This window comes from Bubalus bubalis, chromosome 13, assembly GCF_019923935.1.
Source record: "Bubalus bubalis isolate 160015118507 breed Murrah chromosome 13, NDDB_SH_1, whole genome shotgun sequence".
NCBI classification, from domain to species: Eukaryota; Metazoa; Chordata; class Mammalia; order Artiodactyla; family Bovidae; genus Bubalus; species Bubalus bubalis.
The window spans coordinates 18,219,356-18,238,399 of record NC_059169.1 but is presented as its reverse complement, the minus strand read 5'-3'; the positions used below and the strand labels follow the sequence as shown (position 1 = coordinate 18,238,399).

Below are 19,044 nucleotides of genomic sequence, written 5' to 3'. Positions count from 1 at the left end.
TAAACCTAATGTAGTAAGGAAAAAAATAATTTTCCCCCAAAACTAAAATAGCAATGTGTACTGAAAAGCTGGGAGAAATACATGTGTTTTTGTTTTTTTTTTTTTAATTTAGAACTAAAAAATAGCATTACTAGAAGGAATGACATGCCTGAGTTCAACGAGACCTCCATCTATACTCCAGGCCCAGATGACTTCCCTTAGGAGTCAAAATTGGGACTGTGTGATTTTTTAAGAAGAACAAAGATTAAGATTTTAGATATACTGAACATATTTTACACAAAGTTTACTTTGGATGGTTCTGACTAAATTCACTCTTCACTTAGCAAACATGCTCACAATTATCCATTCCAACTGGTGAAAGCTTTGGGTATTCCAAAGCAGTGTTTAATTCAAAAGCTAATCATATTTAATTATGGAGGATATTATGTAAAAAATACTTTTAAAATTAAATTTTGCAGAATACCTAGACAAAAAATGAATCTCTGAGATGGATTTTATATTACATTAGAAATATTGTAAGTAAGTAATGATAAACAGAGGACTGAAGGTTTTTAAACCCTATCTTTTACAACTATAAAATATTTATAAATCCATGCGTTTATACTGATTCTGATAAGACATAAAATAGATAGGAGGAAGGGTAAGCTCTTTTTTGCAATAGAATACCAACTCACAAATGTCGACAGGCTGACAGAAAAGTATCATATGGCAGCCGTCATAAATAATTCAGACAAAATTCATCATTGGCTGAATATACCGTGAATGTTTGGGGGTTGGGGGAGGCATGGCATTTTCATAGACTCAAAGTATCTTCCTTGATTAATTCTTTAGGGAAGAGTTGCATTTTTAAAGTGGAAAACTCTGGCAAACACCAAGCTAAGCAGAGTAAACATTACTAATAATGAACCTACTGACACCCTTGGAATTTTTTTCTTGCTTCTTTAAAAATTTATTTTATTTAAGCATAGCTGATTTACAATGTTGTGTTAATTTCTGCTATTCAGCAGTGATTCAGTTATACATATACGTACATTGTTTTTCATATAAGTTAAATAAACAGGGTGACAGTGTACAGCCTTTTCTTTCCTCTTTCCCAATTTTGACCAAGGAAGTGGTTCCATGTCTGGTTCTAACTCTTGCTTCTTAACCTGCGTGTAGGTTTCTCAGGAGACAGGTAAGGTGGTCTGGTACTCACATCTTTAAGAATTGTCCACAGTTTGTTGTGATCCACAGTCAAAGGCATTGGTGTGGTCAATAAAGCAGAAGTAGACGTTTTTCTGAGCAGACACCATATGGCCCGAAAAGCCTGGACATGTTTTGACTTCCTGTTTACAGGAAAACTCTGCCTACCCTGCCCTAAGGCTCTGCTATTCTAAGCATGGACCAGCAGCACTGGCTTGGTCTGGAAGGCTGTTAGGAACATGGAATCTTGTCTGTACTCTAGACCTACTGACTCAGAATCTCCAGATCCCAGGTGAGTCCTGCTCACATTACAGTTTGAGAAGCGCTGGTTTAGAGGCCCTGCTCAGATCATCCTGTGGTTGCACCCTCCCCAGGTTCAGGCAGCCAGAGAGGACCAGGGGGTGTGGCCACCTGGAGCCCCGCCCCCTCCAGGCTGTGCTCTGAGCACCTGGACCGTGGAACCCCTGCTCCCAGCGCCAGTGCAGGCCTCCCTCCTGGGGCCCATGTCCCACCCGGACAAGTGGTCAAGATACAGTTGTTTGTGGGACGGGAAGAGAGCAGCCTGAACTTGGACTTGAAGGCTGGGGATGCTCTTGCTTGAGCAGCAGATTCCTCAGGGCACAAAGAGGGTCAGAGCCAGAGGTGGGAAGAGCAGGGAGAGGGCTGTGGGCTGGGTCGGCCCCTCCCTCTATTGTCCTGCCTTCTGGCTTGGAGCTGTGTCCAAAATCCCATTCTGCCAGTTATTAATAGTTAGGAAGGTATACTTGGCAATTTTGTTTGACTGATTTATAGCTTTCAAATATTTAAGCATGTAGTATGGGCTTCATTTATACTCTTGACCAGGGACCACGGATGTGAGTGACAGGTCTGTTAAATGCTTCTCAAAGTGTGTTCAGAGGACCCCCTCCATCAAAACCCACTGGGTTGTTGGTTAAAAATTCAAATTCCCAGGGCCCACTTGTATAACAACCTGGATCAGATCTTTGGGGCTGGAGCCCAGGAATCTGCATTATGACCCCTCCCCTGGTGACTCTGATCCACAGCAGAACTACAGGAGCATGTGTAATGGAGTGGGGAGGGGCATGGAAAGGAGCTGCCCCAAGAGGGCAGGAAGCATCAGGAGAAGAGGGAGGTCCCAGGTCAGAGGAATGTGCTGACCAGGAGCTCACACCTTCTTGTTTCTCTCATGATTCTCCTCACAACCTGGCTTGACCCCACCCCCGGGAGCTGGATGCAAGGAGAAGCTTCTAGAATGGGACAAGAGTGTCTTTCTGCCAACCATGAGGCTCTCGGGGGCTGCCCTGCCAAAGGAAGGACTCAAGTCAGGGGCAGTAGGAGCAAAGGGGCTGCGGGCACCTGGAGGGACCACACGGACCGACCCAGGGAGTCAGGCTGAAGCCGCTGAGCAGGTCTTTGGGCGGGGAGACCTCCTGGTCCCACGGGACACGGGAGGAACTGGGACAGACTGTGTGGTCACACCTGCCTGAGCTCAGAGGCTGCATCTGTCAGTTATGAGTCTATGACATTGATCGAGGTCCTTAAGCTCTGTAAGATGGGGCTTCTAATATTCTCCAAGCTTATGTTAAAATTAAATGTGATAGTCTTATGTTCAGGCCTGTGACATTGGCAGGGCAGGCAAGTGCCATGGTCTTCATACTGCCAAGAATCTCTGTAGCCAGTGAGGAGCCCAGAATCGGCATGATAAATAGTAAAAGAAAGCCCATTTGGGCACAGCCCTGAAGGCCAACCCTTTTGGAAGTGCTTCTCATGCCAAGAGAATCATGCTCAAAAAAGTAGGGATTGAAGACAAACAACCAAATTCTGCCATCAGGAAATGTATCAGAGTTCAGCTCACCAAGAAAGGCAAAAAAATCACAGCCTTTGTACCCAGTGATGGTTGCTTGAACTTTATTGAGGAAAGTGATGATATTCTGGTTGTTGGATTTGGTTGTAAAGGTCATGCTATTGGTGACATTCCTAGAGTTTGCTTTAGGTTTTCAAAGTAGCTAGTGTCTCTCTTTTGGCCTTATACAAAGGCAAGAAGAAAGACCAAGATCATGAATTTGGATGCTGAAAGCATGATAGTAATAAATTTTCATATACCCCCTAAAAATTAAATGTGATAGTTAAATAAAAATACATCCTGCCACACAATACAATAAGGGGCAGCTGCTGTTTACTAGGACATTCATTACCTTACACCTCTGCACTTCTTGATGCTCGATATCATAGGCACTTGTCACTGACTGTGCTCAGTCACATCCAACTCTGTAACCCTATGACTACAGCCTGCCAGCCACCTCTGTTCATGGGATTCTTCAGGCAAGAATACTTGAGTGGGTTGCCATTTCATCCTCCAGGGCGTCCTCCTCATCCAGACATGGAACTTGCATCTCCTGTGTCTCCTGCATTGGCAGATTCTTTACCACTGAGACTGTTTACCTGGGAAGCTCCTGTCACTGGCTATCAGCCAGCGGTCTTATCAAGACCAATTTCCTCAAACCCCCCGGGGGGGGCAAGTGGTAAGGAATCTGCCTGCAACTGAAGGAGAACCAACGGAGGCAAGTTTCATTCCTGGGTCAGGAAGATCCCCAGGAGGAGGATATGGCAACCCACTCCATTATTCCTGACAGAAATACCATCCTCTGTCCATGGGGTCCCAAAGAATCATCATGACTAAGCACACACACACACCTCAGACCCCAGGCACAGGAAGGTTCTGGTCACAGACATGTGCCAGACCTGTGCTTGGCCAGTGGCCTGGAGCGCCGAGTTTCTCTGCCTAGGAGTGACTCCTAAAGTTACTGCAGAGCTGTTCATCCTGTACATTTCCCAGGATTTCCCTCCCAGCAAGCCACATATTGGGACTCAGGTGTGTGAAGCTCAGGTTTGTGAACTAAGACTGTGGTGGTTTAGTTGCTGAGTCTTGTCCAACACTTGTGAACCCATCGACTGTAGCCTGCCAGGCGCCTTTGTCCATATGGGGTTCTCCAGGAAATAATACTGGAGTAAGTTGCCATTTCCTTCTCCAGGGGATCTTCCCGACTCAGGGATGGAACCTGGGTCTCCTGCTTTGCAGGCAGATACTTTACTGGCTGACCTATGAGGAAAGCTCCAGAAGTGAAAGTAAAGTCACTTGGTCGTGTCCCGACTCTTTGCAATGCTATGGACTCTAGCCCGTGAGGCTTCTCCATCCATGGGCTTCCAGGCAAGAATATTGGCGTGGGTTGCCATTTCCTTCTCCAGGGGTTCTTCCTAACTGAGGGATCAAACCCAGGTCTCCCACATTGTAGGTAGACTCTACTATCTGAGCCATCAAGGAATCTTTTAAAAGAAGTAACTATAGGAGTGTGACCCTTAGAGAGGCACTCATACACACTGTAGACTGTTCTGTAGCCAGCTTTTAATAACATGAGTGAACTGATACTGTCAGCGTCTGCCCATAAATCCTGCGTGGGTGTGTGTGCTTAGTCATGTTTGACTCTTTGCAACCCCATGGATTATAGCCTGCTGGGCTCCGCTGTCCATGGAATACTGCAGTATTGAGCTGCCATTTCCTTTTCCAGGGGATCTTCCCAAACCAAGGATTGAACCTTGCAGCTTCTGTATTGGCAGGGAGATTCTTTACCACTGACCCACCAGGGATACCCAACTCGGCTGGGCTGGTATGAAACCTCCAGGGACAACCATGCTACACTAAAAATCACCACCAGGGGGCAGAAGAATCATGTATCCAGGTGAGCAGCATGGAAAGGCCATGCAGTGAGGGGCCAGGAAGACCTCACAGCGGGCAAGAGGTGTCATAGGCCCCCACCTCACCCACCTCATCTACACCCTAGACACAGAAATGCACCTTCCTGCTCCTACAGAATCACCTAATTTGTTTACTTTGCTCCTCGTCCAGATAGAGTCCTTATAACTTAAACATGGCAAAGGCCAGTGGTTTGTAAAATCATGAAGGGAGCTCTGTAAACCCAGTGCTGAAGCCTCATCTCAGTAAAATCAGAATCTCAGGAGAGGGGAGGCAGGAATCAGCACTTTAAAAAACCCACAGCCAAGAGAGCAGCCAAACAAGAACCTCTGTTGGCAGCAAAAGATCTCATTTCTTCCTAAATGGCAGCTGCTTTCATGCTAGAAAATGTTTGTCACTCAGTCTTGTCTGACTCTTTGCAACTTCATGGACAGTAGCCCACCAGAATCCCATGGAATTCTCCACGTAAGAATACTGGAGTGGGTTGCCTATTCCCTTCTCTAGGGGACCTTCCCAACCCAGGGGTCAAATCCTGGTCTCCTCCATTGCAGGCAGCTTCTTCACTGTCTGAGCCACCAGGAAAGTGGAAGACAGTTTGATTTCTTCCTGTTTTGTTACTGACTCTCCCCAGTCAGACCCCAAAGGCCAGGGGGTTTCATCTGATAGCTGTGCGTGTGTGTGTGAGTCACTCAGTAATGTCTGATTCTTTGCAATCCCATGGACTGCAGCAAACCAGGCTCCTCTGTCAGTGGGATTTCCCAGGCAAGAATACTGGAGTGGGTTGTTATTTTCAGCTCCAGGGGATATGCCTGACCCAGGGATCAGGCAGGTTCTCTACCGTTGAGCCACCTGGGAAGCTCCTCTGTTCAGGTATGGCTTGTGCCTATAAATGTGCTCCAGAGGACATGCTTTCCCCTTAAAACACCCCTGGGACTGCTGTATGTGATTCCTGTCAGCTGGGGGATGGGCGATTCTCACAGGACAGGCTCAGCTGTGCTGCCCGTGGCTCCAGATCATAGTGTCAGGCTCAGCATCTCTGCACATGGCCCTCAGAGATGAGGTGTTGGTACAGCCATTTTGCATCAGGGAGTCTTGTCTGAAGGGCCGGGTTGAGGTTTCTGCACGAGGCGCCCTGTGAACAAGTGAAACTAGACTCAGCACAAAGGGAGAGAAAAAAGGTAACACTTTATTTCATTAAGTAAGTATTAGTTGCTCTGTCATGCCCAACTCTTTGCGACCCCATGGACTGCAATCTACCAGAGAACATTGTCACTCAACTAGAGTTGGAAGAGTCGCCCCTGTTATGAGGCAACTGACACAGCTTCTGGGAACCTAAGAGTTTCCAGTTTTTGGAGGGATCAGGTAGAAAGAAAAGACAAATGTTTTAATTCTACTTACAAAGATGTAATTTTCCAAATTGTTTTAAGTCATAATTAGCTTGAGGGAAAGGATTTTCTTATGTTGGGAAAACACTAACTTAAACCAGTAATATTTTAGACAAAAACAATAAAATTTATAAGCATATTTTACAGTTCACTCAGCAACTAGTCCTTTTGTTAATGGTTTTATGAAAGCATCAGGCTTTCCATTAGGACTCTATAATTTCTTACAAAGTTTAGCTCTTCATTTGAAATTTATCAGAAATCTGTACTTGTCAAAAGTCCTTCCTATGGATCTTCTTGAAAATGAAGCACTTTTACAAACACATCTTAGTACAGCAACAACTGTCTGTGAATGATGAAAGACTTTTGCGTACATATGCATGCTGCACAGGTTAATAAACTGTTTTTCTCTTGTTCATCTGTCTTATATGAATTGAATTTCCCAGGTCTCAGCCAGAGGACCTAGAAAGGTAAAACAAAAAGGAATTCTCTCCTCCATTACATGGTATAAAATATACATAACACATGTGAACTATCTTAACCATTTTAAAATGTACTATTGTGGGCATTGATTAGATTCACATTGCTCTGCAATCATCACCACAGTCCATCTCCAGAGCTTTTTCATCTTCCAACTGAAACTCTGTGTCCATTAAACACTCCCCACCATCCCCCTTGTCCAGTAAACATCATTCTACTTTGTGTTTCTATGAATTTCACTAGTCTGCTGCTGCTGCTGCTAAGTCGCTTCAGTCGTGTCCGACTCTGTGCGACCCCATAGACGGCAGCCCACCAGGCTTCCCTGTCCCTGGGATTCTCCAGGCAAGAACACTGGAGTGGGTTGCCATTTCCTTCTCCAATGCATGAAAGTGAAAAGTGAAAGTGAAGTCGCTCGGTGGTGTCCGACTCTGGCGACCCCATGGACTGCAGCCTACCAGGTTCCTCCATCCATGGGATTTTCCAGGCAAGAGTACTGGAGTGGGGTGCCATTGCCTTCTCTGACTAGATCACTAGTTTATCATAAAAGGATTCAAGTCAGGAACAGCCAGATGGAAGAGATGCAGAGAGCAAGGTAGGGGGAGGGGCAGGGTCTTCCAGGCCTCTCCAGGTGAGTCACGGTTCCAGCACCTGCACATGTTCACCAGCTGGGAAGCTCTGTGAACCCCATCCTATTGGTTTTTTATTGAGGCTTCATAGAAGCACACTTAGGCAAGGTTGATTAAAGCACTGGCCATTAGTGGTTGAACTGTTTCCAGTCCCTCTTCTCCCTGGATTTGGGGGGCGGAGCTGAAAGCGCCAACCCTTTAATCAGGTGGTTGGTTTTTCTGACTAACAGATAGATTCACTAAAACTCAGGTGTTACAATTATCAAAAGATAGGGGCTGGTACAATGGGACGACCCAGAGGGATGGTATGGCGAGGCAGGAGGGAGGAGGGTTCAGGATGGGGAACACATGTATACCTGTGGTGGATTCATTTCGATATATGGCAAAACCAATACAATATTGTAAAGTTAAAAAATAAAATAAAAAAAGATACTTTTTCACTCTTAGAGCACCTAAGGGTTTTAGGAGTTCTCTAACAGCAACAGCATGAAGACTAAGTATTCTAAATATAAGTCACTACATCACAGTCTTCGAGGCTCATCCATACTGCAGTACATGGCAGAATTTCCTTTCTTTTTAAGGCTGAATGATACTCCACTGCATGTTTATACCACACTTTATTCATTCCAGAAATAATACTTTTGAATGCATTTTTCTTCATATATATTCATATGGGCTTCATATATGGGGAAAACGTTTTAAGTTCTTTATTTCCCTCTTGTACTGATACCTGCTTACTAGCTCATTTAAAATTTATTTAGTTGAGAGATAAACAAAGTAAACCTTGACTTCTTGCTTATGTACTTTTCTTTGTGCATGGGTTCACTGCTGAGTAACTCCTTCATGCCACAAGAAGAACGTGTTTTGGTCTTTCCTTTTCCCTCCTCTTATCAAAACAGGATTCCTCCAGGGCCAGCCTAGCAGTAGAACAGACACCAGGGAGCCTGAGGCTGTCATCTAAGTAGCCTGACTAGCTTTGTCTCTGTCATCTATGCTCATCTCCACTGACCAGTATTGGCCACTAGCTCAGTGTGTCTCGTGATTGGGCGGGGGAGGAGGGGGTAGTTTATCCCAGGTAAGCTCCCCCAGGATTCTGCTCCATTCCAGTTGGAGACCTTCCCACAGTGCCCTTGTTTGGTCCTGATGAGGGCAGCGTGCCCAGAGGGTGAGCTGCTATCTCCTTCTGCCAGCTTTCTCTGTCTTCACCACAGCTGAGGGGCGTTTCTGCTGCAGCCTGCCCCTCCCTCTCCATTTTCTGGGTGGGGGCCTGGGCTCAGAGTTTGGTAGAGTTTGCAGCCCAGTTTGGGAACGTGGGCGCCTGGGGTCCTGCGCCCCGTGCCTTGCGGTTCCCGCACCGCCTTCATCAGCGGCGCCTGCGGCCTCGCTTCACACCTGCGTGTGGCCCGGGGCTGCCCCCACCCCACGTCCCCGGCCTGCGCTGGTCCAGGCCGGCAAGATGCAGCCGGTGTCCCCGGAGGAGAAGCCCAACCCGCTGCAGGACGCGAACGTCTGCTCCCGGCTGTTCTCCTGGTGAGCCCCGCCTGGGCTGAGACACCCCGCCCCTCAGGGCCAGTGCCTGATGCTGCTGAGCCTTGCAGGGGCTGAGGGTCAAGGGTCAGGACGAGGGAGCGCTTTCTGATGGCTGCTTGTAGCGGTGGGGGTCTCCCCCCGCCGGCCACGGGTGTCCCTGTCTGCACCCTCTGGGTGAGGCGACGGGAAGGGGTAGCAGGAACTGGAAGAGGGACCTGGTGGTGGGGCACAGGGTCTCCCTGCCTCGCAACTCGCTGCCCCGCCAGCCTCCTTAGTCCCTGGGAGCAGGAGGGGCAGCGGGAGCAGGAGGCAGGGGGGCTGAGAACCCAGGCTTCCCAGGGCTGGTCACCGCCAGCGGGAGAAGGACTGGACCCCCGTACCCGTCCTTAGCTGGCTTCTGCAGGACAGCTCCGGATTCATAGTGAACTATGAATTCAAAGGGACTTTGAAAACTCCGGATTCAAAGGGAACTAATTCGCACCCTTTCCCCACTAAGCAAACAGCCCTGAACCACTTCCTTGATCTAGTTAGTGCTCTGCTCCTGTTGTCATCTTCCAGTAATGTCCCTACCTTTCCCCATATTTCTTAGGTGACAGCTGAGTCCAACTGCACTGGGATCCCTTGTCCCTGTGTCTGTGACCAGGTCTCCCTGCCTCCCTCTTTCTCTCTGTATGTATCTCTCACTGTATATCCTGGTATCCAGTGACACATTTCATGCGTGTAAGAACACTATTGTTTTTTATTTAATGAAAGTGAAAGTGAAGTCACTCAGTCGTGTCCGACTCTTTGCAACCCCATGAATTGTAGCCTACCAGGCTCTTCCATCCATGGGATTCTCCAGGCAAGAGTACTGGAGTGGGTTGCCATTTCCTTCTCCAGGGGATATTCCCGACCCAGGGATCAAACCTGGGTCTCCCACATTGTAGGCAGATGCTTTTACCGCCTGAGTCACCACCGTTTAATGAATGGGGACACAATTCTTGAACCCATTTTACTTTTACCTGGGATACACTGAGGACTGGAGTATGGATTTGACCAGTCCCTGTACTTACTGTGAATATTTCAACTTCCACCTTTGAGAGTCACCTTGGGGATGGAGTCCCTGAAGCCTGTGGGGTCTTATCTGCATCTCTAGCCTTTCCAGAAGCAGTGCAAAGTCTTGATGCAGGTGGTCTTGCCCAGGAGTCCTTTAGTCCTGAAACCACTGAAGGGTCCCTGAGCTTCCGTGAGGAGGAAACACACAGATGAAAAGCGGCTCAGAGAGATGAAGGTCTCAACTAAAGTTTTCCATCCAGTAGCTGGGACCACTAACTAGATGGGCCTCAAACTCCGGGTTTAATCACACTTGGGTGATTATAATATCTTTCATTTCTGGACCCTAAACCATTCATCTTTCTCACAAATTCTGACATTTACTTTTTTTCATATGGGAAGGCCTCAGGGAGCCCCAGGAAACCGAACCTTCTATGCTTGTTCTGATGGTGGTGTATTCAGTGTGTGTATCTACATCTCTTGGGTTTTTCGTGGCGCTTAAGGAAAGAAGGTCAAGAAGGAAAAATATGGATGTAGGTTTCCCTATTGGCTTAGTGGTAAAGAATATGCTGCAATAGCAGGAGACCAGGTGACATGGATTTGATCCCTAGGCGAGGAAGATCCCTTGGAGGAGGCAATGGCAATCTACTCCAGTATTCTTGCCTGGGAAATCCCATGGAAAGAGGAGCCTGGCAGGCTACACTCCATGGGGTTGCAAAAGAGTTGGACATGACTGACTAAATAGCAACAACTGTAAATGATACTAAAGTAGGGACACCTCTCCTTAACCTCAGGCAGCGCAAGGAACTCTCCAGGGATGTTCTGTTTGTGGATTTTCAAAATGTGTATGTATGCAAATGGGATGGTGAGGTGAGGACTTCTCATTGGTTTGGGTAGACACCCATTTCCAATTTTCCTGCTGAATTGGAAGGAGCTATTACCTCTTATTTTACGTGTGAAGTCACTAAAGCAGAGAGGTTGAGTAATTTTTTAAAAACTTAATTTTATATTGGAGTACAGCCAATTTACAATGTTGTGATAGTTTCATATGGACAGTAAAGGGACCCAGTCATAACTGTACATGTATCCATTCTCCCCCAAATTCCAAGAGTTTGAGTAACTTGCCTGCATCACACAGCTTAATAGCGAAAGTTGGATCCCCAACCAGGAGTCTGGCTCCCGAGTCTGTGTTTTCCTGTATGTAACTGCTATTCTGAGCTGCTTCTCTTTGGATACTTGTTCTTAAATGCAGGGAGAAGGCGAATGCACACACATTTGGTCTTGTAGGCAGGAGGTTCTCAAAGCAAGTTCTTAAAGTTCTTGCTGTTAGAGATGATGCTTGTGAAACAGCTTGAAAATATTCAAGCTTTAGGTCACCTGTTCTCAGAGTATGGCTCTCAGACTTTCTCATCCTCTATCCTCATCACCTGGGAGCTTGTTAGAAATGCAAATGCCCACACCCCACTGCAGTCCTTCTAGGCCAATTCTGTAAATTTAGAAATGGTGGGGGTGGGGTTAAATAAGCTCCAGGTGATTCTAATGGAAGGTGGAGGTTGGCTTCTGCTTTAAGCCAATCCTCCCATTGGCATTTTTCCTTCAGTGTTAACTTTTAAAAAGGGGTCCAGACCTTGTGAAGTTAGCTGGTGACCACAATTGCCATCCTGTATATAAAGTCTGAGGTACCCTCATGATTTCCTTGTGTCCCATACTCACTATCCTGGGAAATTGAAATGAGCCCAGGCAGGAAGTACTGCCCAGAGACAAGGCCCACCTTGTAGAGAAAAAGTGAGTTTTCATCTTCTCATTGGGTATTTGCTTTTCTTCTCACATTTCATCTGCTTTCTAAACTTGTAAATGATGCCAATAACTAGCTTATTGACTCTATACAAATGACCTCACTGGGGTTTTAGTGTTTTCACAGCACAGGTAGGACTTAGAGTCTAAGAGAAGGCATACATTTTGACTATTGGTAATTGTGAATTTTAGAAAAGAATATATATATTTTTCTATTTATATGAAAATATTAAAACTATAGAAGAAGAAGGGCCTCCCAGATAGGTGGCACAGAGGTAAAGAATCCATCTGCCAGTGCAGGAGAGTCAAGAGAGGTGAGTTTGACCCCTGGGTTAGCAAGATCCCCTGGTGTAAGAAATGACAACCCACTCCAATATTGTTGCCTGGAGAATCCCATGGACAGAGGAGCCTGGTGGGCTATAGTCCATCGGGTTGCAAAGACTTGGACATGACTGAGCACACAGAAGAAGAGAGGAATAAGGATTTGTTTTTATTAGCCAGGTCTATTTGCTGATATTTTGGTTATTTCTTAGTCTTTACCCTAGAAATCTTTGCATATCTGCACATGCACAGTTTTTTTTTAATCAAAATTATAGCTCATGATTTTTTAGAATTAATTTTTATTGGCATATAGTTGCTTAACCCTGTTATGTTAGTTATGCACCACAATGAGACACCAGCTCATACATATTAGGACAGCTCCCATGGGGAAAAAAAGGAAGAAAAAATAGTGTTGGCAAGGATGTGAAGAAACTAGAACCCTGCACACTGACAACGGGGTTGTAAAATGGTGCATCACAAAGGACAAATATTTTATGATTTGATTTACATGAAGTCCTCAGAGCAGTCAAACTCAAAGAGAAACAAAGTGGCCTTGTGGTTGCCAGGGGCTGGGGGCAAGGGAAGTGGGGAATTAGTGTTTGATGGCACAACAGTGCAGGAGGAAGAGAGTGCTGGAAACTGGTTGCACAGTAATGTTAAGATAGGTAACAATAATGAACCACGTGCTTGAAAAATCATCAAGATGGTAAACTTTATGTCGTGTGCATTTTCCACAGTTTTGAAAAATTTAATGAGAAAAAAAATGGCACCTGATGTGCCTCATTTGGAAGTGTTCCTGTGTTAGAGTCTAGACTTTGCCACTTCCTGATTATGTGGCTAGTACCTCTAAGTATTGGCCTCAGGAAAGTGGGGAGAAGACTTGGAGAGAACACCTCCCTGGGATGCTGAGAGGGTCAGTGATGCTCTGAACAGGACAAGTGCCCCCAGACAAACAGCAGTCATCACCACCACAGAGCACTTGAGTAATCCCATGTGGTCCCCAGTAGAAAGCCTCTGAAAGTTTGATACCTGAGGTTACAACAACAGCAGCGCCAACAGGAAGAAGAAGGACTGCTCTCCTTTCCTGGCAAGGACGCAGGCAATGAAAAGCCATGGACTCTGTAAGAGCCCTTCCAACCTCCTCTTCCCCGCCCTGGCACTTTGGGGACTTAAACTTGGCTCTCCACACATGCAGACGTCAAACTGCAATTCTCTGCTGATTCTGGATAAGCCCATCTTTGCTGGGGAAATATTTTGCAGTCTGTCTGTTTCAGGTCAACAGAGGGTAGGAATCAACACACTGGGGGACCCATGGAAGACTCTGAATGGCAAATTATCCACTTGATACCTCTGAAAGGACACTAGTCTCAGGCTGATCAGATGCAGAACTATAAAGACCAAGAAAACCAAGAATAAACTACAGGAGATAAACTTAAATTTGTTAGGCAGTTTATTTTGCTGTAAGGACATACCAATAAATTTGACTATACCTTTGGAATGTTCTACTTCTTGCTTGAGGCTGTGGTTATTGTATAAAATTACCAAAACTCATCAAAGTAAACACTCACTGGGAACAGATCAAGGTCAGAGAAAGAGCCCTGGAAAGCTCACCCAGCTTCCATCTACATGTGGGTTTCTGACTGTTAATGAAGAATAACAACTGGTATTCTAAAAATAGTGCAAAGAATCCTAGTTTGAAATTAAACATTTCTATCCATTCACAATTGATAGTTACTGAGGGCCTAACAGGCCCAACCTCCCTAAACCATCTCAGCCCTTGGCAAGTTCACATCCCTCCTCATGTCATCAGCTTCTCTGAAAAGTATCTCCAGAGAGTCTGTCTTGACACCAGTGACAGTCTTCGCATCCACACTCCTTTTGCAAGGGGATAGTTTACTCACTGAGACATGGCTGGTGTCAGGGGAGCAAGAATTTAACAGCTCCCTGATGCCCCAAGTGCATGTAGTCCAAGATCCTACACCACCCTCATCTCTGGGGACAGGTCCTGCACTCACCCCCAACCTGCTGGCCTCTGGGATGAGGGAGAAGAGAAATGCAGAGCTCATCCCAGAGGCTGCAGTGAGGACAGTGGGGACATCGCCAAGGAGAGTCTCAACAGACTGGACAGTCCATTCCCAGCTGGACACAGTTCATTAACTGTGCTACTTATTTCCAGTAGTGAGGAATAAGAAATACTTAATAAGCCACAATGGGGAAATGGACTGTTTTAGGAAAAAAAATGGGACCTATCCTATATCAAAAACTAAAAAAATTTCTAGCTGCCTTTACTGTTAGAAATAAAATATAAAAGCTAAAATAAAGCACATAGATTTAGATGATGTTCGGATTTTTAAAAGACATACTACAAAAGCAACAGGAGAATTTGAAAGGCTCGATTTTAGTTAATGATATATAATTTAAAACCTGTAAAGAAACATTAAAATCTGAAAAAAAATATATGCACTATTAGAAGTTATTTCAAAAATATAAAAGCTCTATAGGAAAAAATATGTTATAGACATTTGAAAAAGACAAATAAATGATCAATAGACATAAAAAGTGTTCCATCTCTACAAGTCAAATAGCAACTCACTCTAGTATTCTTGCCTGGGAAATCCCATGGACAGAGGAGCCCGACAGTACAGTTCATGGAGTTGCAAAGAGTTGAACAGGACTGGGGTTGTAAAATGGTAGAATGTGGGCTTGCAAAGAGTCTAACAAGACTGAGTGACTGAGCACGCATAAATCAAATAAATTAAAGCTGTTTGAATTATTTTTAACTTTAGGCCCAGAAAAAATGTAGTTCAGGTATTCAAAGCTGACAATGAAATAAGCTCACAAATAGCTGTTAAGAGGGCAAATTGGTCTGAACCTAATGGAAAACAGTTCAGCCTTTCACTAATTTTTCTACTTCTGGGAATTTGGAAAAAGGAAAGATGCACCAAAATATATGGTCATAGATATGCATCACATCTTGATTAGCAATAAACTGTATTAAACAAAAGTGAGAGACTGCATACATTTCAATTAAATACCTCATTTTGACAGAAAGAGACTCTCAGACTTTGGAGAACGAACTTATGGTTGCCAAGGAGAGTGATGGGGGAAAGGGAGAATTAGGGAGTTTGGTAGGGACGTGCACACACTGCTGTATTTAGGATGGATAACCAGCAAGGACCTACTGTATCACATAGGGAACTCTGCTCAATGTTATGTGGCAGCCTGGATGGGAGTGGGGTTTGGGGGAGAATGGATACATGTGTATGTATGGCTCAGTCCCTTTGCTGTCCTCCTGAAACTACCATGTTGTCAGTTGAATATACTCCTTTACAAAATAAAAAATTTAATTAAAAAATAAATGCCACATTTTGAACATTATTTAATGCTATAAATAAATGTTAACCATCAAAAGTTAAGAAGGAAGCAGGATCCAGATATTTTGATGTTGAGTGTCTTTTCCTCCTCAAGCAGAATTTTAAAGAGGGTCTTTTGTGGGCTTCCCTTGTAGCTCAGATGGTAAAAGTCTGTCTGTAATGCAGGAGAACCTGATTCAATCCCTGGGTTGAGAAGATCCCCTGGAAAAGGGAATGGCTACCCGCTCCAGTATTCTTGCCTAGAGAATTCTGTGGACAGATTATGGGTTTGCAAAGAGTCAGACACAACTGAGTGACTAATGCTTTCACTTTGGGGGCAGGGTGTCATCATCTGGGTAAGTCCCAATGCTAATTCCCTGAGCATTTTATATAGGGGACAAGTATGGAATAAATCACCCAACTTGTGTCAAACCTGCTTAGTGGTAAAGCTCCTAGATGTGCACCATTGTTTTGGAAGGAAACTGAGACCTAGAGATGTTAAAGGTCATGGAGCTGCTGAACTGGAGTGGAGACGTGGAGCAGAGGACAGTGGAGGTCCTGGGTGTTCAGCACCACTGCTGGAAGAGTCCAGTCTTCTGACTCCTGCACCAGGGCTCTTTAGAGGTGCCAAGGTACCCGGATTAGTCAAATCTGAAGTTCAGTCTATCTTATCACTTCTTTAATGAGTCATGGATATTCATACATTCAACAAATAGTTCTTAAGCATCTATACCCATGTTGTCCTAGGAATAACAGGATAGAAGAAATGCGATCTCTGTCGTTGTTGTTCTTCAGTTGTTCAGCCATGTCCGACTTCATGACCCCATGGACCAGCACACCAGGCTTCCTTGTCCTTTACTCTCTCCCATAGTTTGCTCAATTTCATGTCCACTGAGTCGGTGATGTTATCTAACCATCTCATCTTCTGCTGCCCTCTTCTCCTTTTGCCTTCAATCTTTCCCAGCATCTGGGTCTTTTCCGATCAGTCAGCTCTTTGCATCAGGTTGGCCAAAGTATTGGAACTTCAGCATCAGGCCTTCCAATGAATATTCAGGGTTGATTTCTTTAGGACTGACTGGTTTGATCTCTATCCATGGGTTATTATGGTCTAGCCTTGGAAATTTCCTTACCCTGGCACATCAGTAAAACGGTGTTTACCAGTGGACTGTCTCTGCATGCTAACTATTATCATTTAAATAATGCATAATTGATCTGAATAAGTTTTTTGGTGGGATCATCTGTGCAGTTACTGTTTTTTCCCTTTATAATAAATAATTGCAGAGAGATAATTTGAGATTATGTAAATATCTCTGCTTCAAGCTTTCACACACTATTTTTAATTTCCATTGATGATTTTCTGACTTGATTGTTCCTTTTTTTTCTGAATTGTTAAACATTTTTATTGTGTAGACTTATAAGGTTGCAGGACATGCAGGATAAAAAAGTGTAAAATATCAGTAAGCATATAAAATTTCAGCAGTCTTTTGGACCAGCACTTGATTTGCACAAGGGACTAAGCATCTGTATAGAACAGACATATCTTGGGATACATAGTTTACAGATTGAATCACAAAACGATTTAAAAATTATTCAGTATAGTACATTTTCAGTTATGTACACAACTTAAAAGTAACCGATTACTCCTTTTATGTTTGTTTGCATTTGTTTGCAAGAGTTTTACTTTCTCTCCTGTTTATGTAGCACTAAGGATTCATGGATTCTTTCATTATTTACTGGATTAAGGTTAATTGCCATTTATTTGTTTTGATGCTCAAAGTATCCCAGATTTGTCTAGCAAGAGCCATCCAAGCTTCTCTGTCCTTCTACACATCCTCATGAATCCTTGAGCTCTTCCTTATTTTATGGCACAAGATGTCCCAGACCCATCTTGACTTTCTCTGCCTGTTGGTCTTTGCCTGTAGACAGTGAGGCCTTTGCTGGGATTGCCTGGGGCTCTGCTCACCAGGGCTCATACTAGTTATGAGAAGCCCCCACAGAAATTCTCCTTTTACAGTCAGTGTTGTGGCTGGACCGGCCCTTGTGGTTCTTAGGATTGTGAGACACATCTCAGCAACAACCATCAGGGAACTTTGAAATGCCAAGGTGTATCACTCACATGCCCCGGAGGATACAAGGCACCCCTGGGGTGACACAGCGAGGTCCTGGGTGGAAAGAGAGAGCTCATGACCAAGCTTGGACTTAGGGTTCTGCCTTTTTGGGGTTGAGGATGGGGTGTCTATGATTTTAAAGTTTCACTCTTTATTGATGAATTTAAAAAATAAGAGTGGGAATTAAAGTGCTGGAAGGGAGAAGCAATCAGTCAGTGAGATGGTCTGTTATCAGGTCAACCAGAGCTTTCTGAAAGCGGGAACTTCACGGGTGGGGTGGCCTGGCTCTTTATCTCATTGTATAGCTGTCACATGTTCACTGGAGATGGATGTCTTTGACATGGATGTCTCTAAAGCTTCATGTCAGGCACTTATATTACAGTGAAAAAAACAGAATTATCAGTGCTGACACACACAGCCTCAACCTTGGAACTAGTCATTTCTTCAGCTGGTTGCTTTTAGGCAAGAAGGATATTACAAAGCCAAGACCTGGGTGAAGGGGGCCAAAGGACACAAACTTCCATTATAAAATAAGTTATACAGTAGGATTAACTATAGTCACCAGACGGCACATTACATCCTCGTGAAAGTGAAAGTCCCTCGGTCATGTTCAACTCTTTGTGACCCCATGGACTCTACAGTTCGTGGAATTGCTGCCTGCAATGCGAGAGACCTGGGTCTGATCCCTGGGTTGGGAAGATCTCCTGGAGAAGGGAATGGCTACCCACCCCAGTATTCTGGCCTGGAGAGTTCCATGGGTGGCAGAGTCGGACACGACTGAGCGACTTTCATGAAGGTGTAATGTCCAGTCTGGTGACTATAGTTAATCCTACTGTATTGAATATTTGAAAGCTGATAAGAGAGTAGACCTTAAGAGTCCTTCCCACAAGAAAAAAATTGTAATTGTGTATGTTAAAACCCCAAGATCGGGGGGCTAGCATGCTCTTTGCTAACAATGTGTCATTGCTTCCAGGGCCTCTCAGCCTACAGAGTTAGGGAGTGTGTATGTCTCTGTGTGTGAGTGTGTAAACACATATCCAATTATTCCACCATAGCTATATATTTAAAATATAGTTGTTGTTTTTTTTTTTTTAACAAAGCCCATCACTGTAGGATTCTAATTAGAGCTATGTAATTTAGATATATGTCACTGTCCTTTTAATTTTTAACAGGTGGCTAAACCCCTTGTTTAAAATTGGTTATGAACGGAAATTAAAACCAGATGATTTGTACTCAGTGCTTCCAGAAGATCGCTCCCAGCACCTTGGAGAAGAGCTGCAAGGGTAAGCACAGACATCAGGGAGAAGGGGAGGGAGAGTGAGAATTTCCACATGAGGCTAAAGGTGTCGGGGAGGCTTTGCTTCCTCTGGGTTCTTCTGAGCCTCCTCCCCTGACACTGCATGTTCACCCCCTCAGGCTGACCCCAGGCTCAGCCCACTTTGGAGGCTGGTGGAGCCCGTGTTCCCTGTACATCTGTGGGCATGG

The 19,044-nt window shown here is 44.8% G+C and overlaps 2 protein-coding genes across 2 annotated transcripts in view; both read left to right on the top strand.

The window, feature by feature from the left end:
• LOC123464831 (ATP-binding cassette sub-family C member 4-like) overlaps positions 1-19,044 on the top strand; it is an 891,549-nt gene that overhangs the window by 230,861 nt on the left and 641,644 nt on the right. The gene's annotated exons all lie outside the window — the stretch shown is intronic.
• The window catches only part of LOC102412565 (ATP-binding cassette sub-family C member 4-like), a 169,597-nt gene continuing 158,356 nt past the window's right edge, over positions 7,804-19,044 (top strand). The window contains 2 exon segments of the mRNA XM_045162457.1: positions 7,804-8,951; positions 18,732-18,842. Of these exon segments, the coding sequence (XP_045018392.1) occupies positions 8,878-8,951; positions 18,732-18,842 (185 nt within the window). The 5' untranslated portion in view covers positions 7,804-8,877.